This window comes from Somniosus microcephalus, chromosome 16, assembly GCF_052327205.1.
Source record: "Somniosus microcephalus isolate GS21.2 chromosome 16, FLI_Smic_1.0, whole genome shotgun sequence".
Classification (NCBI taxonomy): Eukaryota; Metazoa; Chordata; class Chondrichthyes; order Squaliformes; family Somniosidae; genus Somniosus; species Somniosus microcephalus.
In genome coordinates this window covers 102,532,224-102,555,365 of record NC_141002.1, presented here as the reverse complement: position 1 = coordinate 102,555,365, position 23,142 = coordinate 102,532,224, and the positions used below count along the sequence as shown (strand labels likewise).

Genomic DNA, 23,142 nt, shown 5'->3' with positions numbered 1-23,142 from the left:
ACCGCACCGCTTCCCCTTAAATGCATCTACACTATTCGTCTCAACCACTCCCTGTGGGAGCGAGTTCCACATTCTCAACACTCTCTGGGTAAAGAAGTTTCTCCTGAATTCCCTATTGGATTTATTAGTGACTATCTGATATTGATGGCCCCGAGTTCTGGTCATTCCCACAAGTGGAAACATCTTCTCTACGTCTACCCTATCGAGCCCTTTCATTAATTTAAAGACCTCCATCAGGTCACCCCTCAGCCTTCTCTATTCTAGAGAAAAGAGGCCCGGCCTGTTCAGCCTTTCCTGTTAGGTACATCCTCTCAGTTCTGGTATCAAGCTATCAGCTGTGGCTCAGTGAGTAGCTCTCTCGCATCCGAGTCAGATGGAGCACAATAATCTAGGCCGACACTCCCAGTGCAGTGCTGAGGGAGTGCTGCCCTGGCGGAGGTGCCATCTTTCGGATGAGTCGTTAAACCGAGGCCCCGTCTGCTCACACAGGCAGACGTAAAAGATCCCACGGCCACTACTTCAAAGACCAGGGGAGTTATCCTCGGTGTCCTGGGGCCAATATTTGTCACTCAACCAACATCACTAAATCAGATTGTCTGGTCGTTCTCACATTGCTGTTTGTGGGAGCTTGCTGTGAGCAAATTGGCTGCCGCGTTTCCTACATTACAACAGTGACTCCACTTCAAAAGTACTTAATTGGCTGTAAAATGCTTTGGGACATCCTGAGGTTGAGAAAGAGGCTATATAAATGTAAGTATTTTTATTCCAGTGTCTCTATATCCTTTTTGTACGATGGAGACCAGAACTGTGCACAGTACTCCAAGTGTGGTCTAACCAAGGTTCCATACAAGTTTAACATTATCTCTCTATATATCAGAGAAGTTGCGAGATATACACACACACACACATATATATATGTATATATACACACACGTCCCTATAACATTTCATCCCATTCCCAGACAGATATTTAACTCCCTCGATTTTCACAATCACCTTTGTTTTGCACAGTAAATGTATAACTTCAATTGGCCAGTGAAAGATTCAAGTTTTGGAGACAGAGGGCTCTTCAATTAATTCCCACTGCCGCCCCCCTCCCCCCCCCCCCAAGCCTTCCTAAAACCACGATCAGTGTACCTGGAGCGAGTGACATCCCAGATTAGCCAATCGTTGCCTGCGACCGCACCGACCTTGATTGTGTTTCCCAAACACCAGTCTGCAGACATCAGTGGCATCTGCCCACAGTCCAGGGACAGGATGGCCTGCAGAGTGACCAGGTCATAAAACCGAATGATTCCATTCTTCTCCGCCACCATCAGCTGCAAAGGCAAAAGCAGGTGGTCACCGAGAGTCGCGCATCACCAAACTAAAGCAGCTCTGGAAGAATGTCGGCATCGACACGGGGGGCCGAATGGTCTCCTTCCGTGCTGTGTCAATCTACGAGGGGTTAGTTGCTCAAATCAATTCAACAAACGCTCACAGTAACATCTGATTGGCGGGGAGGGGCCGAAGACAACAAATGTCCGGCAGACAAGAGCTTGAACATCCCAGAGTGCTTCACGGGGGGTGGTGGAGCAGCACTGGGAGAAAGGTTCAGGGTGGTGACTGAAGGGCTGCAAGGCGGAGGCCATTAGGGAGAGTTTCAAGGTGACTGCCTGGAGGTATAATTTAAGGAGCCTTGCTTATATTGGAGTTGGAAATGCACATGCTCTCATGAACTGAATGTTTCTGTATTACTGTTCCAATGCATAATGTATTGGTGTTCCACAACACCAACAACTTGTATTTATATAGCGCCTTTAATGTTGTAAAACGTCCCAAGGTGCTTCACAGGAGCGGTTACCAAACAAAATTTGACACCAAGCCACATAAGGAGATATTGGGGCAGACTTGGTCAAAGAGGTAGGTTTTACGGAGCATTTTAAAGGCAGAAAGAGAGGTAGCGAGGCAGAGAGGTTTAGGGAGGGAATTCCAGAGCTTAGGGCCCAGGCAACAGAAGGCATGGCCGCCAATGGTTGAGTGATTATAATCAGGGACGCTCAAGAGGGCAGAATTAGAGGAACGCAGATATCTCGGGGGGGTTGTGGGGCTGGAGGAGATTACAGAGATAGGGAGGGGCGAGGCCATGGAGGGATTTGGAAACAAGGATGAGAATTTTGAAATCGAGACGTTGCTTAACCGGGTGCCAATGGAGGTCAGCGAGCACAGGGGTGATGGGTGAACAGGACTCGGTGCGAGTTAGGACACGGGAAGAGCTTTGGATGAGCTCAAGTTTACGCCTCTGCAAAACCTCTTCAGTCACCACCCCAATCGTTCTCCAATATTCCCAATGTGTGCTTTCTCTTTATAATTCAAGGTCACGGCCACAAGCAGAAGTACGATTTAGAAAGAAAACTGTAAGCTAACCTTGAACGTCTCCTCAGGATGCCAGCACAAGCTCATTCCTGGAGAGTGAAGGAGAAACGACGCCTTTTGGTTCCCATCAAGGTCCCAGATACTGCAACACATTTCAAAACGTTTTTGATTACAATACAGGAAACTTTCGATTTACCAGCACCTAAAATAACCGGAAATCTCGGTTAACCGGCAAAATTCAGGAGTAGGTTCAGGTAAGTTTTACTTCATATTGTACTTGCCTTCCTCGATCTGTTGCTGTGCAATGGGTGTGGCTGCAGCTGTTGCTAAGCTACAGAGACGCTTGGAGCTTGTGGCCATTGTTCTGCACTTGTTGCTAAGCAACAGGGTTTGTTGCTTTATACGGAGCTGTCAGCTCTCCGTATCTTTTACTATAGCTTTCGGTTATCCGGAATTTTTGATGAACCAGCACCACGTCGGTCCCAGATAAAAAAAAGTTTCCTGTACACATATTTATAAATAATAGCTACTCAATTTATTTTAGATGCCGTATAGAAAGACATGTGCTTTCCTCTTCTCGCAGAAATGCTTCAGAGCATTTTGCGTGCCGTTAATTAGTCCGAAGTGACTTAAGTAGCAGCATTCTGTGCACAGCAAGATCCCGCAAACAGTAATGAGACGAATGAGCAGCGAATCTGTTTTTGGTGCAATCGGTTAAAACGACTCAAGATAAAATTTCGTCTTCAACAAGGATTCCACATTTCTTTAACACTCAAAGGTATGAAAGAACCTCAGAGCATCTTACAGAGCAGTGCACGGTGGGTAGATGCCATGCCAGTGGCCGGGGGGGGGGGATCTGGAGGGGGCAAAGGCGTGGCTGTGAAGAGGAGGTTTTTAAAGGGAAACACAGAAACATAGAAGATAGGAGCAGGAGTAGGCCATTCGGCCCCTCGAGCCTGTTCCGCCATTTAATGAGATCATGGCTGATCATCCAAATTCAGTTTGACCCAAAACGTTGACTCTATTTTCTCTCCACGGATGTTGCCTGGCCTGCTGAGTTTTTCCAGCATTTTCTGTTGTTAATCCAAATTCAGTACCCTGACCCTGCTTTCTCCCCATATCCCTTGATCCCAGTAGCCTTAAGAAATATATCTAACTCCTTCTTGAATATATTTAATGAATTGGCCTCTACTGCCTTCTGTGGTAGAGAATTCCACAGGTTCACCACTCTCTGGGTGAAGAAATTCCTCATCGCTGTCCTAAATGGCTTACCCCTTATCTTTAGACTGTGACCCCTGGTTCTGGACTCCCCCGCCATCGGGAACATCCTTCCTGCATCTAGTCTGTCTAGTACTGTTAGAATTTTATAAGTTTCAATGAGATCCCCTCTCATTCTTCTAAACTCTAGCGAATATAAGCCTAATCAACCCAATCTCTCCTCATATGTCATACCTGCCATCCCAGGTATCAGTCTGGTGAATCTTCGCTGAACTCCTTCCATGGCAAGAACATCCTTCCTCAGATAAGGCGACCAAAACTGCACACAATACTCAAGGTGTGGTCTCACCAAGGCCCTGTACAACTGCAGCAAGACATCCTTGTTCCTGTACTCGAATCCTCTCGTTACGAAGGCCAACATACCATTTGCCTTCTTAACCGCCTGCTGCACCTGCATGCTTACCTTCAGCGACTGGTGCACAAGGACACCCAGGTCTTGTTGCACTTTCCCTTTTCCCAATCTATTGCCATTCAGATAATAATCTGTCTTCCTGTTTATGCCACCGAAGTGGATAACCTTGCATTTATCCACATTATACTGCATCTGCTATGCATCTGCCTAATCACCCAACCTGTCCAAATCATCCTGGAGTTTCTCGACATCATCCTCACAGCACACGCCCACCCAGTTTTGTGTCGTCTGCAAACTTGGAGATATTACATCTAGTTCCCTCATCTAGATCATTAATATATATTGTGAACAGCTGGGGTCCTAGGACCGATCCCTGCGGTACCCCACTAGTCACTGCCTGCCACTCGGAAAAAGACCTGTTTATTCCAACTCTTTTCTTCCTGTCTGCCAACCAGTTCTCTATCCAAGTCAGTACCTTACCCCCAATCCCACGTGCCTTAACTTTACATGCTAATCTCTTATGCGGGACCTTATCAAAAGCCTTCTGAAAGTCCAATTACACCACATCCACTGGTTCGCCCTTATCTATTCTACAAGTTACATCTTCAAAAAATTCCAGATTAGTCAAGCACGATATATCTTTTGTAAATCCATGTTGACTTTGTCCAATCCTGTCACTGTTTTCCAAGTGCTCTGCTATTACATCTTTTATAATAATGGACTCTAGCATTTTCCCCACTACCGATGTTAGGCTTACCGGTCTGTAATTCCCCGTTTTCTCTCTACCACCCTTTTTTAAATAGTGGAAGGAAGGAGATGTTAGGGCAGGGGTAGTGCGGGAGAGAGTTCCAGTTTTCATTCAACCTTCTTGCAACCCTCCAACAAAGGGTCGACAAGCAACGTTCCCGCTAAGCTGCGCAGCGGTCCGGAGGTCCAGCGCAGGCCGCTCACCTGCTTTGCAATGTAAGAAACTGCGCCCGCGTGAAAATTTGAATAGGCCGCGCAGCCCGTTAAAGGGACCGCGCACCAAAATAAATTGACAGGGAACATTTTTGACAAGAGTCTTAAATGGACTTGGAGGTCATAAGGGAGCTTGCTAGTTAGCTGGAAAGGGAGGGGATCAAAGGATAAGTAGGAAGCCAGGCAACTGGAATTAAAGACAGGGATTTAAGACTAAAAAGATTAGGGGCTAACAAAATGGAGAGCACAGTTGATGGGCCGAATGGCCTACGTCTTGTTCTTATGGTCCCACATGTCAGAGAAACAGAATATAGTAACCAAGAAAGGAAGATGAGTAGAAACAGCAGCTAATCCTTTGTTAAGTTCCGTAAAATAAATAGTTGGGTCGGGTAGAGTCAATGGTAAGACATATTGTTCATGGTCTGCTTGGGGGAGTGGGGGTGGTCAGGGTAAGAGAAGGAGGAAAGCAGAGGCAGACTTTCCTGATTCAACATCGCATTCTTTGGCCACTGTGCTCGTTCCCTTGTATGACGCACGCGTGAGTTTCGCCCATTCTGTAAAGTCCCAACGACTAACTCTGCCTACAGGAAAACGTACAACCATCAAGGCCAAAGGGAAGAATTCCACCGTCGCACGTTTGCGGGAAGAATTGGGAGTAGGATGGCACACTCCACCTGTACGATGCAGGACTGAAACCAGCTGGAGCCTGGGAGGGGGTGGGGCTGGACTAGATGTCTGCGAGAATCCTAAAGTTTAAGAATATGAAAGGCGAATATTGGAATTGCCCAGTGTGACCATTAACAATGTTAACTGAGTTAATAATTTTTAAATGTGTTTTATTTAATTCATTCACGGGATGTGGGCGTCGCTGGCAAGGTCAGCATTTATTGCCCATCCCTAATTGCCCTCGAGAAGGTGGTTGTGAGCCGCCTTCTTGAACCGCTGCAGTCCATGCGGTGAAGGCTTTCCTAGAGGTTTGATACAACCGAGTGTCTTGCTGGGCCATGTCAGAGGGTAGTCGAGAGTCAGCCTCATTGCTGTGGGTCTGGAGTCACATATAGGCCAGACCGGGTGAGGACGGTAGATTTCCTTCCCTAAAGGACATCAGTGAACCAGGTGGGTTTTTACGACAATCCGTTAGTTACATGGTCACCGTCACTGATACAGGAAACTTTCGATTAACCGGCCCCTAAATAACCGGAAATGTCGGTTAACCAGCAAAATTCAGGAGTAGGTTCAGGTAACTTTTATTAGTCCATTTGTTGCTGTGCAAGGGTGTAGCTGCAGCTGTTGCTAAGCTACAGAGACGCTTGCAACTTGTGGACGTTGTTCTGAAGCTGTTCAGGGTTTGTTGCTTTATACGGAGCTCCGTATCTTTTACTATAGCGTTCGGTTATCCGGAATTTTTGATGAACCGGCACCACGTCGGTCCCGTCCGTGCTGGACACCAGAAAGTTTCCTGTACTAGCTTTTCATTCCAGATTTATTTAACTGAATTTAGAAAGAAAGAACTTGCATTTCTATAGCGCAACCTCAGGACGTGGCAAAGTGAATTACAGCCAATGAAGTACTGATTGAAGTGCAGTCACTGTTGTAATGTAGGAAACGCGGCAGACAATTTAATGCACAGAAAGATCCCACAAACAGCAATGTGATAATGACCAAATAATCTGTTTTAGTGACGCTGATTGAGGAGATAAATGTTGGCCAGGACACCGGGGAGAACTCCCCTGCTCTTCTTCCAATAAGTGCCGTGGGATCTTTTACATCCACCCGAAAGGGCATCCGAAAGACGGCACCTCTGACAGTCCGGCACTCCCTCAGCACTGCACTGGGAGTGTCAGCCTGGATTATGGGCTCAGGTCTCTGGGGTGGGGAGTCGAACCCACGACCTTCTGACTCGGAGGCGAGAGCACGCTGCCCACAGAGCCACGGCTGGGGCAGAACAAGTCCAGGGTAGATGAAAGTAAGCTTGCCCACCGGGACTTGTTCCTGCACAGTTGCACACAGCCGGCAGAATGAAAAGCAAGTGGACCAGCAGATGCATTTCATTAAACCTTCCACAAGGTTATTGTGAACAACTAAAGGCAGCGGAGTGGTTATGCACCAAAATTGCACAACACAAATTCTCAGGTCTCATTTATTTTTGCATGATTTCACCGTCGGATACAATTGCGGAGGAGGATTACGTGGAACGCGTGGGGGGGGGAAAACAATCCACCCATTTCTTGGAATTGAGAGGAGTTCTCCGAAGTAAGTGGAATATTGGTTTCAGCTGTTGGCATATGAGGGCAGAGGCAGCAAAAAAAAACAAAACTGCTGCATTCATCCATCTGCTGATTCCTTTCAAAGATTGTAGACTGGCGGGAATAATCAGTCACAATCACAGTGCAAACCCACCAGAATTTCACAAAACGCAGGCAAATCCAGCGGTTTTCAAATATTCAGCGCCTCCCACACAATGAACTCTATAACCTCCCTTCAGCCACTCGCACATCTTCGGAGGAGCAACGGATTATCATTTCTCGCAACCAGCAAAAAAAAAACAATAAGCTTTACCTCAGGATTGGATGGTGGTTACTGATGGGGGTTAAGTCGGTGTCAGTACATTAGACTGAAAGCCACTGTGAACTACTGCCAAACTATGCTGGCTAGAGAGAGAAAGCGAGAGGGAAAAAAAAACAGGTCAAAAAAAGGCTAAATATATTCAAGGCAGCTGCCACGAAGAGGAGGAAGAAAGATGACGGATTTATACACCGCCATAGCACATCCTCAGGAGATCCCACGTTGCTTCGCATCCAGAGAACGGCTTCTTGGAAGCCCAGTTGCCATGGTGTTGAAAAGCGCAGCAGCCAACCACGCAGGCAGCAAGATCCCACACGCAGCCAATGAGACGAGTGGCCAGTCACATCGGCTTTGGTGGCGGAGGTTGAAGTGAGGGAGCTTGGCCGGGACATCGGGAGAAACTCCCTACTCTTCCTCAAATGGTGCCATGGGATCCTTTACACCCACCCGAACAGATGGGTCCATGTTTTGTTTAAAAAAAATCAAGAGGGCTTCTTACGGTTTGATTTTAGTCTGGCGTTTGACAGACCTCCAGTGTTATTCGAGAGAAGGGAAAGGGGAAGGGGGGAAAAGGGGAGGGGGGAAAAGGGGAGGAGAAGTGGAAATGGGGACGGGGGAGGGGGGAAAAGGGGAGAAGTGGAAATGGGGACGGGGGAAATGGGAAGGGGGGAAAGGGAAGGGGGGAAAGGGAAAGGGGGAAAGGGAAGGGGGGAAAGGGAAGGGGGAAAGGGAAGGGGGAAAGGGAAGGGGGAAAGGGAAGGGGGAAGGGGGAAAGGGGGAAGGGAAGGGGGAAAGGGGGAAGGGAAGGGGGGAAGGGGGAAAGGGAGGGGGAAGGGGGAAAGGGAGGGGGAAGGGGGAAAGGGAGGGGGAAGGGGGAAAGGGAGGGGGAAGGGGGAAAGGGAGGGGGAAGGGGGAAAGGGAGGGGGAAGGGGAGGGGAAAGGGGGAAAATGGAAGGGGAAAGGGGAGAAAGGGAGGAAGTTTGAAAAGTGCCATTCTCAGCACTGTTCCCTCAATGGTGGATAAATTCCGAAATCAGAACACCAAGATCTGTTAGTATCGGCAACTTGAGATAACTTGCAAATGAATAGGAACAAGGATTTAAGTTTTATAATTGGCCCAGTTTCTCCAGGGTACTCTCGTCAACCTCAAAGCATCGATTTACATCCCGAACTTCAAAATTATCCCATGGATTCAAATGAAGTAATTCAAATAGAATCATAGAATGGTTACAGCACAGACGGAGGCCATTCGGCCCGTCGAACCCATGCCAGCTCTCTGCAGGAGCACTTCAGCTAGTCCCACACCCCCGTCCTTTCCCCGTAGCCCTGCAATTTATTTCCTTCAGGTACTTATCCAACTCCCTTTTGCAAGCCGTGATTGAGTCTACCTCCACCACCCTTTCAGGCAGTGCATTCCAGGTCCTAACCACTCACTGCGAAAAAGTTTTTCCTCATGTCGCCTTTGGTTCTTTTGCCAATCACCTTAAATCTGTGTCCTCTGGTTCTCGACCCTTCTGCCAATGGGAACAGTTCGTCTCTATCTATTGTCTAGATCCCTCATGATTTTGAACACCTCTATCAAATCTCCTCTCAACCTTCTCTGCTCTAAGGAGAACAACCCCAGCTTCTCCAGTCTATCCATGTAACTGAAGTCCTTTATCCCTGGAATCACTCTCGTAAATCTTTTCTGCACCCTCTCTGAGGCCTTCACATCCTTCCTAAAGTGCGGTGCCCAGAATTGGACACAATACTCCAGTTGAGGCCGAACCAGTGTTTTATAAAGGTTCAGCATAACTTCCTTGCTTTTGTACTCTATACCTCTATTTATGAAGCCCAGGATTCTGTAAGCCTTTTTAACCGCTTTCTCAACCTGCCCTGCCACCTTCAATGATTTGTGCACATATACCCCCAGGTCTCTCTGTTCATGCACCCCCTTTAGGAATGTACCCTTTAGTTTATATTGCCTCTCCTCATCCTTTCTACCAAAATGCATCACGTCACACTTTTGTGTGTTAAATTTCATCTGCCACGTGTCTGCCCATTCCACCAGCCTGTCCATGTCTTCCTAAAGTCTATCACTCTCCTCCTCACTGTACACTATACTTCCAAGTTTTGTGACATCTGCAAATTTTGAAATTGTGCCCCGTACACCCAAGTCCAAGTCATTAATATATATCAAGAAAAGCAGTGGTCCTAGTACCGACCCCTGGGGAACACCACTGTATACCTTCCTCCAGTCCGAAAAACAACCGTTCACCACTACTCTCTGTTTCCTGTCACTTAACCAATTTCATATCCATGCTGCCACTGTCCCTTTTATTCCATGGGCTTCAACTTTACTGGCAAGCTTATTATGTGGCACTTTATCAAATGCCTTTTGGAAGTCCATGTACACCACGTCAACTGCATTACCCTCATCAACCCTCTCTGTCACCTCATCAGAAAACTCAATCAAGTTAGTTAAATACAATTTGCCGTTAACAAATCCGTGCTAGCATTCCTTAATTAATCCACACTTGTCCAAGTGACCGTTAACCCGGGACAAAATTATCATTCTAAAAGCCTCCCCACTACCGAGGTTAAACTGACTGACCTGTAGTTGCTGGGTTTATCTTTACACCCTTTTTTGAACAAGGGTGTAACATTTGCAATTCTCTAGTCCTCTGGCACCACCCCCGTATCTAAAGAGGATTGGAAGATTATGGCCAGTACCTCCGTGATGTCCTCCTTAACCTCCCTCAGCATCCTAGGATGCATCCCCTCCGGTCCTGGTGACTTTACTACTTTAAGTACAGCCAGCCTTTCTAGTACCTCCTCTTTATCAATTTTTATCTCATCCAGTATCTCCACTACCTCCTTGGCGAAGACAGATGCAAAGTACTCATTTAGTATCTCAGCCATGCCCTCTGCCTCCATGCAGAGGTCTCCTTTTTGGTCCCTAATCAGCCCCACCCTTCCTTTTACTACCTGTTTATTATTTTTATGCCTACAGAAGACTTTTGGATTCCCTTTTATGTTGGCTGCCAATCTATTCTCATACTCTCTCTTTGTCCCTCTTATTTTCTTTTTCACTTCCCCTCTGAACTTTCTATATTCAGCCTGGTTCTCACTTGTATTCTCAACCTGACATCTGTCATACGCACTCTTTTTCTGCTTCATCTTACTCTCTATCTCTTTCATCATCCAGGGTGCTCTGGCTTTAGTTGCCCTACCTTTCCCCCTCGTGGGAATGTACCTCGACTGTACCCGAACCATCTCCTCGTTAAGGGCAGTTATTTGTTGCACGCTTTCAATGCGAATGAATAGATAAGTCAAACTATTTTGAATGAAGAGACCTAGACTGTACCTATCCATGGGAATAAAAAGCTTGAAGATAATCAGGTTTTAAAAACACAGATTTAAATAAAGTATGGATTTTCAAATGGGAGAATACATACAGATAAGGGCCCCGATTTTCGGCTTGTGTGGGAAATGGTTGGGTTTCCCCGAATGTGGGGTTTCTGACACACAAAGTGTCAGCCAGCTCCACGCAATTTTCCCTCAAGTGGCCAATTAATTCCCAGCATGTGGGAAGCCTTGCTAATTGTCCAATTCGAGTCAGAAATCCCCACAGTATGATGTCATCATTCGTGGTGCTTTCAAGGTCCATAGCAAGCACTGCATCCTCTGAAGGCTTCCAAACGAACCATACGGGATGGCAGGGGAGCCTGCAGCAGCTGTGGCCAGTGCCAGACCCCGAGCTGCCTTCAAATTCGACGAGGCTTCACTGCAGGCATTATTGGATGGGGTTAGGGCCCACAGGGAGGTCCTCTTCCCTAGGTCAGGGAGGAAGAGGCCTCCCACTGAGACCAATGCTGCATGGATGCAGGTGTCAGCAGATGCCAACTTGCTGGGAGTCACCAGAAGAACCTTGGCATTACATCTCTAACTCCTTCCTTTACTCCCCCACAGTACCATCCAGAGCCCCCGTCCTCACTGTGGAGGAGGAAGAGGCTGTGCAGCCAGACTCCTCAGAGGAAGCACCAACCTCTGAGGGCATAGCGTCAGCAGAAGTAAGCACACCCAGCACCAGCTCAGACACTCACACCTCGGGGGGACCTTTGGGACATAGAGTAGTGTTGTCACCTGGTGTTTCACAGCTCACAAGTGAGCCTCAGCAGATTCTGGAGACAGGGACAGCAGTGGAGAGTCCTTGTCGGAGGGCGCAGGACTCTGCCAGCTCAGCTCAGCTGTGCTGCATGTCGACCCTCTGCCTCTGGGTCCATCCGCAAGAGAAGAGTTGATGGATCTCCATGCACAGATGCAGGAGTCTCTGGCAGGTTTTGTCTCCAGGGTCGCTGCGAGTGTGGAGCGAATGGAGGAGTCCATAGCGACCATGAGCAGAGCCTTTGTGGAGTCATTGGCGCATGAACGCATCACCATGGAAAGGTTGGCAACCTCCATGGAGGAGATAACTCGCCAGCATACGGAAAACATGGTGAGTGCTCATAAGAGAATGACATCGCTTGAGGAGCGTTGGCCATCTGTTGAACAGAGAAACCAGATCTTCATGGAAGTCCTTCTGAGTAGGACTGCCAGTGCAGAAACGGGTCCCCGTGGCCCCCTAAAGCGCAGCAAGGTGCCCTCAAGCCACTTCCAAGCGCTGGCCCCTTCTGGCCTGTGCAGCTTCAGGTGAGTGAGCAGCAGCCTGGTGCTCCTGTTGCTCATCCTGCTGTTCCTGGTTCTGCTGCTGCCGCCTCTGCTGCTGGAGATCCTCTAATGGCAAGAAGGGAAGGAAAAAAAGGCGTCCCATGCTTCTCGTAGATGCCTCCGCTGAGGAAGCGCTGAGTGAGGGTGGCGAGAGGGGCTTCCCAGGAGATCACATTGGAGAAGTGTGTGAGGCTCCAACCTTCCACAGCTGTGCCTAAGCCTTGAAGAAGTAGCCCCAAACCTGCAGCAACAAGGTCCTTCAACATACAAGTGCTGTCCCTTTAAATCGCAGCTTTCCCTGACCTGCAGCTGACAGCAAGCAAGCCGGCAAGCTTCACGCCAGCTCTCAGCAGCGGGGTTCCCCGCAGGCGTGTTTCAGGTGGGGAAAGCCCCAAAGTTGCAACTGCCCCGGAAAATCTGCCTCAACGAGCATATAATTGCTGATTAGTGCTCCGACGACCAGTCCCGCCAGCGGCGGTGGGACTGAGGCGGGTCGCGGGGAAACGGCGGTCCGAAAGTCGGACGGGGCGGGGAATCAGGTGGGGGGGGGGGGGGGGGTCCGACCCACTTTTTCGCCGATTTTCGGCCCCTGGCCGCATGAAAAGCTGCCTGACGGCGGCCAGAAAATTGACCCCAATAGATTTAAAAATATGAAAAAAAACAATTTAAAAAGACATTTGCAACTCTCATGGTTGCCATGAAATGTCAGGTAGGCAACATAAATACTACTTTGAATTAAATTTGCATTAGTTCTATGCAAAAGGAGTCACATTCCTATATATAAATGGGGACATTAAAGTGCGCATCACTGGACTGGTGGTCATAGGAACAGGAGGAGGCCATTTGGCCCCTCGAGTCTGTTCCGCCATTCATGGCTGATCTGTACCTCAACTCCATTTACCCGCCTTTGCTCCATATCCCTCGACACCCCAACCCAGCAAAAATCTACAGATCTCAGTCTTGAAAATTTCAATTTGACCCCCAGCCTCCACAATCTTTTGGAAGAAGCGAGTTCCAGATTTCCTTTGTGTGAAGAAGTACTTCCTGACATCACCCCTGAACGGCCTGGCTCTCATTTTTAAGGTTCTGCCCCCTTGTTCTGGACTCCCCCCACCCACCAGAGGAAATAGTTTCTCTCCATCTACCCGATCAAATCCTTTCATCATCTTAAACATCTCAATAAGATCACCCCTTCATTTTCTATACTCAGGGAATACAAGCCTAGTCTAAGCAAACTGTCCTCATAATTTAGCCCTTTTAGCCCCAATACAAGCCGACGTGAACGAAGGTCCAATTGATTCAGCAGTGTAACGGTTAACTGCATTTGACACAGATTAGGACTTCCCCTCTCGAAATCAGATGTTAACTTCTTTCAAAATCCCACAACAAAACAGGGGTGGGGGGAGAAATGACAACACATCGGGCAGGAGTGCGGGAAAGGCGGAGCGAGGCGAGAGCGGACCCGATTGTGATGGCGCCGATGAAGATGGCTGCTGTCCTTGCGGGCTTCGTGCGTACCAGGCAGCTAAGTGTCCTTTGCTGCTTGGTGCGCTCGGCTCGTTAAGAAAAAAGCATTTCACTGACTGGATTTCACTTGTTGTATTTGGTTATGTGACAAATAAAATTGACATTAAAATTGAAAAAAATTGAAATTGAAGCTGAGTTGGTAAAAGCTTTAGGAAGGCAAATACACAGGCTGGGAAATAAATTAACGTGTGTAGGAGCGAGCGAGCGTGTTCTAACATCATGCAACGATAGAAAGAAAGAACTTGCATTTCTATAGCGCAACCTCAGGACGTGGCAAAGTGAATTGCAGCCAATGAAGTACTGATTGAAGTGTAGTCACTGTTGTAATGTAGGAAACGCAGCAGACAATTTCATGCACAGCAAGCTCCCACAAACAGCAATGTGATAATCACCAAATAATCTGTTTTAGTGACGCTGGTCGAGGAGATAAATATCGTCCAGGGCACCGGGGAGAACCCCCCTGCTCCTCTTCCAATAAGTGCCGTGGGATCTTTTACTTCCACCCGAGAGGGCAGAGTCTCATCCGAAAGACGGCACCTCCAGCAGTGCGGCTCTCCCTCAGCACTGCACTGGGAGTGTCAGCCTGGATTATGGGCTCAGGTCTCTGGAGTGGGGACTTGAACCCACGACCTTCTGACTCGGAGGCGAGAGCGCTGCCCACAGAACTACGGCAGTACAAGTCCAGGGTAGATAAAAGTAAGCTTGCCCACCCAGACTTGTTCATGCACAGTTGCACACAAAGCCAGTTTGCGTTACACTGAATCTTACAGCACAGAAGGAGACCATTCGGCCCCTCGTGTCTGTGCCAGCTCTTTGAAAGAGCTCTCCAACTAGTCCCACTCCCCAGCTTTTCTCCTGCCCTCCACCCCACATAACCCTGCAAACTAGACCTCTTCAAGTACATGTCCAATTGCCTTTTGAAAGTTCCTATGGAATCTGCTTCCACCGCCCTTTCAGACAGTGTGCTCCAGGTCTTAGCAACCTTGTGTGTGAAGAAATTTCTCCTCATTTCCTCTCTATTTCTTTTCAGGGTTATGGGGACATGTTGACGATTTGAACCACCAATGGTGGAGTGAAGGAAGTGGGGGGATGAACAAGAGGCCAAAGTTAGAGGAGCGCAGAGATCTCGGAGGGTTGTAGGGTTGGAGAGCTATGCCTCCCTACCTCTCTAAACAAAAACAAAAATGAACTTCCATTTACTGTACCATTCCAACATAGCATTTGCCATTTTGACATTGACTTGATTTATGATGGGACGTCCCGATTATCACCCAACATTAACTTTACGATCCCTCGCTCAGTAATTTCCCCATTAATCTTTCTGTCTGTTCCTGATCTCCAAGTTCGTCAACTTACATTTATCCACACTAAACTGCATCTGCCAATTGTCTGCCCACGTCCCCACACGTTCTAGGCCCTCTTCTAAACTCTCAAATGTCCTCCAACATAAGCACGGACTAGATAAACCTCAGGTATTCACATTCTGGTGCATCCATCAGTGCTTTCTTCAGAATTTACCAGTGATTCTCCCAAAGGGGCTGCTCACAGCAAGTCAGGGGGCCAGAGAGAAAGAACTTGCAGAAAAGATATACTTGCTCTCGAGGCAGTTCAGAGAAGGTTCACTCGGATGATTCCGGAGATGAGGGGGTTGACGTACGAGGAAAGGTTGAGTAGGTTGGGCCTCTACTCATTGGAATTCAGAAGAATGAGAGGCGATCTTATCGAAACATATAAGATTGTGAGGGGGCTTGATCGGGTGGATGCGGTGAGGGTGTTTCCACTGATGGGTGAGACTAGAACTAGGGGGCATAATCTTAGAATAAGGGGCTGCCCTTTCAAAACTGAGATGAGGAGAATCTATGGAATTTGCTACCTGAGAGAGCTGTGGAAGCTGCGACATTAAATAAATTTAAAACGGAGATAGACAGTTTCCTAGCTGATAAGGGAATAAGGGGTTACGGGGAGAGGGCAGGGAAGTGGACGTGAGTCTAAGTTCGGATCAGCCATGATCCTATTGAATGGCGGAGCAGGCCCGAGGGGCCATACGGCCTACTCTTGCTCCTTCTTATGTTCTTATTTCTGCAGCGCCTTTCACCATCTCAGGACATCCAAAGCGATTTACAGTCAATAAAGCACTTTCTGAAGTGTAGTCACTGTTGTAATGTAGGAAACACAGCAGCCAATTTGCGCACAGCAAGCTCCCACAAACAGCAATGCGATAATGACCAGATAATCTGTTTTTTTTTAGTGATGTTGATTGAGGGATAAATATTGGTCGCAGGACACTGGGGGAAAATGCCCCTGTTCTTCGAAATAGTGCTGTGGGATCTTTTACATCCCCCGGAGAGGGAAGACGGGGCCTCGGTTTAACGTCTCATCCGAAAGACGGATTAAGGGTGAGTTTTTTTTTGGCCATTATACGAACTACTGAGTAAGCACAGCTGTTTCTGCCCGATATAAAGGGAGCGTTTAACATGCTGTAACCAGCAACTTCAAAATTGATGTTAATGCAAATGGTTAATGATTTTTGCTTTTTGGCCAACATAAGTGGCTGGCCAATTTAAGCGGTGGTGACTGTGCCTCTGGTGTCCCCAGCAACGCCATTATCCAATGGCAGCTCTGCCAATTCAGTATGTTGAGAAAAGAAAATGTTAAAAGTTTGACTTGGCAATAGTTTATTTAATCTGGCAACAAGTAGCAGGGAAAAAAAAAATCTCCAAAAATTAAATGGACAAAGGCAGAGTTGATCAATTTTTCCCTTATATTAACTGTAACAGATACAACGCTCCTCTGCGACCCCCGCCCCCTCCTCACCTCCCCCACTTGTTTGCAGGCCAATAAAGTTTACAACCTGTAACTAAAGATGTATGTTGATAACAAGCCTTGCACCTACCGACATGTGTGGTCATCGCTAACACTTGCAATCTGCTTTCCATTGTTGGGTTCAAATACCAGGTCGTTGATGTAATCAGTGTGGCCTTCTATTACCTACATGGAATAATAAATCAGGACACTTCAGTGGAAATCTAAATGTGAACAATGGCGGTATTTCAAACTCAGCTGGCTGATGTCACATTTCATTGACGTTCCAGTACTTGGAAACTAACTGATGTAGGCAGTTCATCCAAGTCCAGCACACCACGTTAGCTGAGTGGAGAGACCTTCACAAACTGACTGCCTTCCAATACTGCTGGCATGTCCTTTAGGGCATCAAGTAACATACGGATAGTTAAGAATTAAAGCACCCAACATGCAACCGATTACTTGCACTCTTGCCATGTTTGGGCGAGGATTACCACACTTTAGGAAATATGTCATGGCTTTGGAGAGGGTGCAGAACAATGTTCCCTTTAACTTTTTTTTGGGTGCGAAGCCCCTTTAAGGGGCTGTGCGGCCCATTCAAAATACCGCACACGCGCATTTTTTCCTATTCAGTAGCCAGTGAGTTGGCTGCGCGGGAACTGCAGAGAGCTGGGCGGCCGTGCAGCTTAAAGGGAACATTAGTGAAGAGGAAATTTACTGGAATGATACCAAGGATGAGAGACTTCAGTTACACGGAGAGACTAGAGAAGCTGGGATTGTTCTCTTTAGAGCAGAGAAGGTTAAGGGGAGATTTAATAGAGGCGTTCAAAATTATGAAGGGTTTCGATAGGGGCAGCACAGTGGCATAGTGGTTAGCACTGTTGCCTCACAGCGCCAGGGACCCGGGTTCGAATCCGGCCTCGGGTGACTGTCTGTGTGGAGTTTGCACATTCTCCCCGTGTTTGCGTGGGTTTTCTCCGGGTGCTCCGGTTTCCTCCCACAATCCAAAGATGTGCGGGTTAGGTTGATTGGCTATGATAAATTGACCCTTAGTGTTAGGGGGATTAAATACGTGGGGTTACGGGGATAGGGTGGGATATGTGTTGGTGTAGGGGTTACGGGGATCGGGTGGGATATGTGTCGGTGCAGGCTCGATGGGCTGAAATGGCCTCTATCTGCACTGTGGGGTTTCTGTGATAGAGTAAATAAGGAGAAAGTGTGTCCACTGGCAGGAGGGTCAGTGACCAGAGGCCAGAAATTTAAGATAATTGGCAAAAGAACCAGGGGGCAGATGAGGAGAAATGGTTTTACGCAGTTGAGTTGTTGTGATCTGGAATGCGCTGCCTGAAAGGGCGGTGGAAGCAGGTTCAATAGTAACTTTCAAAAGGGAATTGGATAAATACTTGAAAAGGAAAAAAATGCAGGGCTATGGAGAAAGAGCAGGGGAAGTGGGACTAATTAGACAGCTCTTTCAAAGAGCCAGCACAGGCACGATGGGCCGAATGGCCTCCTCCTGTGCTGTATCTATGATACGCAACCAGAATGTCCCGACGCGGTCGCCATCTTTACAGAGCCGAGTGATCTGCTGTAGTATTTCCAGCAGGTTCTGTTTTTATTTTACTTTTACTCATATAGTGAGCTCTGAATCCTCTGGTTTTCTCTCCTGAACATGCTGACTTCTTGCTGAGATACAGTTCCAGTGACTTAGATCGTTATTGAAGTCTCGACATGGAGGGTCAACAGTGGGGGCATTGTAGCTGTGCCCAAACCTGTGCTCACCCGACATCCAACACAGAAACACAGAGAGCTAACGGGAGGGAGGGAGAACCTTTTCACTCCGAGGTACCCGGGCCGATCAGAGTCCCTCCCTTCCTCCACCGCAAATGAGATCTGCTACCAGCACGGATCAGGGGTTTTAACCCAGGACCTTGCTACTCTGCACAGCTCATGTGTTGAACCATTGGGGGAACTGGATTTTATGTTAAGAAAGAACTTGTACTGATGTAGCGTCCTTCACACCCTCAGGACGTCCCAACACGCTTTACAAGGTACTTTCTACAGTGTAGTCACTGTTATATTGTAGGGAAGTGCGACAGCCAATTTGTGCACAGCAAGATCCCCCAAGCAGCAACAAGATAAATGACCAATTGAACAGTTTCATTCATGTTTATTGAGGGATAAATATTGGCCAGAGAACTGGACGAGCTCCCCTGCTCTTCTTCGAAATAGTGCCATGGGATCTTGTATGTCCACCTGAGGTTTAATGTCTCATCCGAAAGACGGCACCTCCGACAGGGCAGTGCCTCCTCGGTACTGCACTGGGAGTGTCAGCCTGGGTTACGTGCTCAAGTCTCCGGAGCGGGACAATGTTCCTTGTAATATTTTTTTCGGTGCGCTGTCCCTTTAACCGGCTGTGCGGCCCATTCAAATTTTTAGGCAGGCGCGATTTCCTGCATTGAAAAGCCGGTGAGCGGCCTGCGCGGGACCTCCAGACTGTTGCGTGGCCGCATCACTTAGCGGGAACTTTGGACTTAAATACAAGAGATTTAGGACACAGAGTAGGAGAAACCTTTTCTTTTTCACACAGAGCATCGTGTGGAATGCACTACCTGAGTTAGTGATTGAAGCAGAGACCATGAACACATTGGATAGGTGGTTGAAGGAAAGGGAAATAAAGGGATATGGGAACAAGCAAGGCACATGGGATTAGGAATACTGCCCATGTGGAGGATAAAGTGGCAGTCAAACACACTATTTCTATGTTGTAATCCCTATGTACAGGAAACTTTCGTTTAAAAGGTTAAATCTCCGGAATGCTCTATCCACCGGCAAAATTCAGGAGTCGGTTCAGATAACTTTTTTTAACTTTTCGTTGCTTTTTTTCTCCATTCCTGGCTCTGCAAGCGTCTAGCTGAAGCTGTTGCTTAACTAGAGACGCTTGCAAGCTGCACCGACTGTTTTGAAGCTGTTGCTAAGCAACGGGGTTTGTTGCTAGATACGGAGCTTCTTTTAACATTAGCGCTGGTTTCTCCAGCAGTGTTGATCGACCGGCACCAGCTCGGTCCCGTCAGTGCCTGATACCAGAAAGTTTCCTGTATCCCCTGCAGAATATAATTGGAGTGCTAGCACGAACACGGGTGCAATGGGCTGAATGTCCTCCTCCTGTAATATCCATCTCTCGGATGAGACGTTAAACCGAGGTCCCGTCTGCTCTCTCAGGTGGGTGTAAAAGATCCCATGGCACTATTTCGAAGAGGAGCAGGGGAGTTATCCCTGGTGTCCTGGGGCCAATATTTATCCCTCAACCAACATAACAAAAACTGATTATCTGGTCATTATCACATTGCTCTGTGTGGGAGCTTGCTGTGCGCAAATTGGCTGCCGCGTTTCCTACATTACAACAGTGACTACACTTTAAAAAGTACTTCACTGGCTGTAAAGCGCTTTGGGACATCCTGAGGTCATGAAAGGTGCTGTAGAAATGCAAGTCTTTCTTTCTATAATTGCCATGATCCTGGATTCCTTGTACATTCTTCCTTTCCAAATACTTATCCAATTTCCTTTCAAATGGTGTTAGGTCGGGAAATAGGCATCCTGGTGGAAGATGCCAGGGAGTGAGCAGAACCACACACGGTGCCACATGGTGGGGAAACATGCGCTCTCCTCCACAACTCCCCACATTTATTTTTTGTTAACCAAAGGGTATTACGGGATATGGGGCAAAGGCGGGTATATGGAGTTAGGTCGCAGATCAGCCATGATCTCACTGAATGGCGGGACAGGCTCGAGGGGCTGAATGGCCTCTTCCTGTTCCCATGTTCCAAATGGTGAGAGACTCTGATCTGAACTGAACTGAATGAGAGCTACAGTAAAACTAAACAGAGAGTTAGTTTGGGCTCCTCAGCAATGACGGAATCTAAAAAAAGAAATCGTGGCATTGTCTGTTTGGTCAGTTGAAATATTTTGTGGCAGTGCGACTATAAAAAAAATCATCTTTTGCACTTTTTTATTCGAAGAATCTTACAGCACAGAAGGAGGCCATTCGGCCCATCGTGCCTGTGCCGGCTCTTTGAAGGAGCTCTCCAATTAGTCCCACTCCCCCCTGCTCTTTCCCCATAGCCCTGCAAATTTTCCCTTAATTTTGGCAGTGATTAATTAATCTATTTTCTCCCCCAAGTGACAATTAATTTAGTTCCCTGATTATGGTCTCTGGAAACTTCCCTACCATTGATGCTAGCCTGACTGGCCTGTTGTTACCGGGTTTTATCCCTCCCCTTTTTTCAGGGTCTAACATTTGCAACCCTGCAGTCCTCTGGCACCACTCCCATATCCAAGGAGGATTGGAAGATTGTAGCCAGAGCCTCCGCAATTTCCACTCTTACTTCCCTCAGCATCCCATCTGGACCGGGTGACTTTTCTACATGGGAGCGCTGCCGACCTTTAAGTAGCTTCTCCTCCGCTCAAAGTGGAGGAGAAAGATCCGGGAAGGCGCCGCACACCTCAAGTCTCTTCGCCGGGAGCAAGCGGAAGCCAAGCGCAAACAGCGGAAGGAGTGCACGTCAACCCAAGCACCCCACCCACCCGCCCCTTCAACCACCGTCTGCCCCACCTGTGACAGAGACTGTAGGTCCTGCATTGGACTCATCAGTCACCTGAGAACTGATTTTTAGTGTGGGAGCAAGTCATCCTCGGTTCCGAGGGACTGCCCAAGAAGAGAGTCGAGCTTATCCTTATCTATTTTTATCCCATCCAATTTCTCACCCCTAAAAAAAAATACAAAGGAAAGCAACTTTGTCACTGGATTTAGTTTCTAATTAGGCTGCTAACTTTTCCCTCTGTTTTGCTTCTTTGCCTCTCCCAGATCACATGGCAGCACGAGAAGAGGAAGAGCAGGAGGGGGTGATGATCAACATAGAAGATAGGAGCAGGAGTAGGCCATTTAGCCCCTCGAGCCTGTTCCGCCATTCAATGCGATCATGGCTGATCATCCAAATTCAGTACCCTGTCCCTGCTTTCTCCCCATACCCCTTGATCCCTTTAGCCTTAAGAAATATATCTAACTCCTTCTTGAATATATTTAATGGATGCCTACAACGTTCCTGCTAAGGTGCGCGTGCGGCTGTGCAGTAATCTGCAAGGTCCTGCTCAGGCCGTTCCCCGACTTTTACACGGTAGACACCGCGCACGCGCAGAAACTGGAAGTACCGCGCTTTAAAAGAAAGAGACTGCGCAGAACAAAGCGCCGCTTACAGGGAACAGTGATGATGGCGTGTACCAGTTACAGCAGGGCAGTAAGGGACAGGCTCGAGGGACCAGCTGCTGTATAATTGTCTTTCTCCCTATGTAAGGTTGAGCAGGCTGGGCCTATACTCATTGGAGTTTAGAAGAATGAGAGGGGATCTTATTGAAACATATAAGATTCTGAGGGGGCTTGACAGAGTAGGTGTAGAGAGGATGTTTCCCCTCGTGGGGGAATCTAGAACTAGGGGGGAGGGGGCATAGTTTCAGAATAAGGGGGTACCCATTTAAATCGGAAATGAGGAGGAATTTCTTCTCTGAGGGTCGTGAATCTGTGGAATTCTCTTCCCCAGAGAGCGGTGGAGGCTGGGTCACTGAATATATTTAAGGTGGAGATAGACAGATATTTGAACGATAAGGGAGTCGAGGGTTATGGGGAGCGGGCAGGGAAGTGGAGTTGAGGCCAAGATTAGATCAGCCATGATCTCATTGAATGGCGAAGCAGGCTCGAGGGGCCTAATGACCGACTCCTGCTCCTACGTCTTATGTTCTTATGTAACTTTAGACCAGGAAACGAAAAATGTCAGATCCGTAAAAGCAAATTGACTCGAACAAAATATGCTTCCCACCCCCCTCCTTAGAAAAATGTTTTTAAAAGATAGAGTAATAGGTCCTTCTCTACGATATTGTATTCACCTCGCTTTTTCTGGAACCCCCTCCAGGCCTACAACCTTCCGAGATCTCTGCGCTCCTCTAATTCTGGCCTCTTGTGCAGTCTCGATTTCCATCGCTCTACCATTGGCGGCCGTGCCTTAAGCCGTCCAGGCCCTAAAGCTCTGCAATTCCCTCCTTCAACCTCTCCGACTCTCTCCGATTTTAAGACGCTCCTTAAAGCCAACCACTTTGGCCGAGCTTTTGGTCATCCTGTCCTAATATCTCATGCGGCTTGCTTTCAAATTTTGTCTGATAACACTCCCGTGAAGTGCCTTGGGGCGTTTTACATTAAAGGCGCCATATAAATGCAAGCTGTTAATTCCCTTCATTAGAGGGACATTAGTTGTCACACCTTCTTCTCCTGCCCAGAAGGTCGCATGTTGCTGGGCAACTGTTCATTCCACAAGTTACTTTCGTCACCCACAGGGGCAAACAATTTCAGTGGATGAAGACAACCACACAAACCCTTATCCTCGGGAAGAAATGTCTCAACAATAGGTTCAGTCACAAATCCAGGAAAATTAAAATTTGCCACCAGGAAAGTTGCGCTTACAAAAATATACTTGCATTTCTATTGCGCCTTTCATAACCTCAGGACGTCTCAAAGCGCTTTACAACCAATGAAGTACTTTCTGAAGTGTAATCACTGTTGCAATGTAGGA

The 23,142-nt window shown here is 47.7% G+C and overlaps 1 protein-coding gene across 1 annotated transcript in view; it reads right to left on the bottom strand.

The window, feature by feature from the left end:
- The window catches only part of nup37 (nucleoporin 37), a 41,283-nt gene that overhangs the window by 5,677 nt on the left and 12,464 nt on the right, over nucleotides 1–23,142 (bottom strand). The window contains exons 3-5 of the mRNA XM_086009599.1: nucleotides 16,620–16,714; nucleotides 2,407–2,497; nucleotides 1,138–1,319 (exon numbers count right to left, since the gene is read on the bottom strand). Coding sequence (XP_085865725.1) covers nucleotides 1,138–1,319; nucleotides 2,407–2,497; nucleotides 16,620–16,714 — 368 coding nt within the window. The remainder of the gene's footprint in view (nucleotides 1–1,137; nucleotides 1,320–2,406; nucleotides 2,498–16,619; nucleotides 16,715–23,142) is intronic.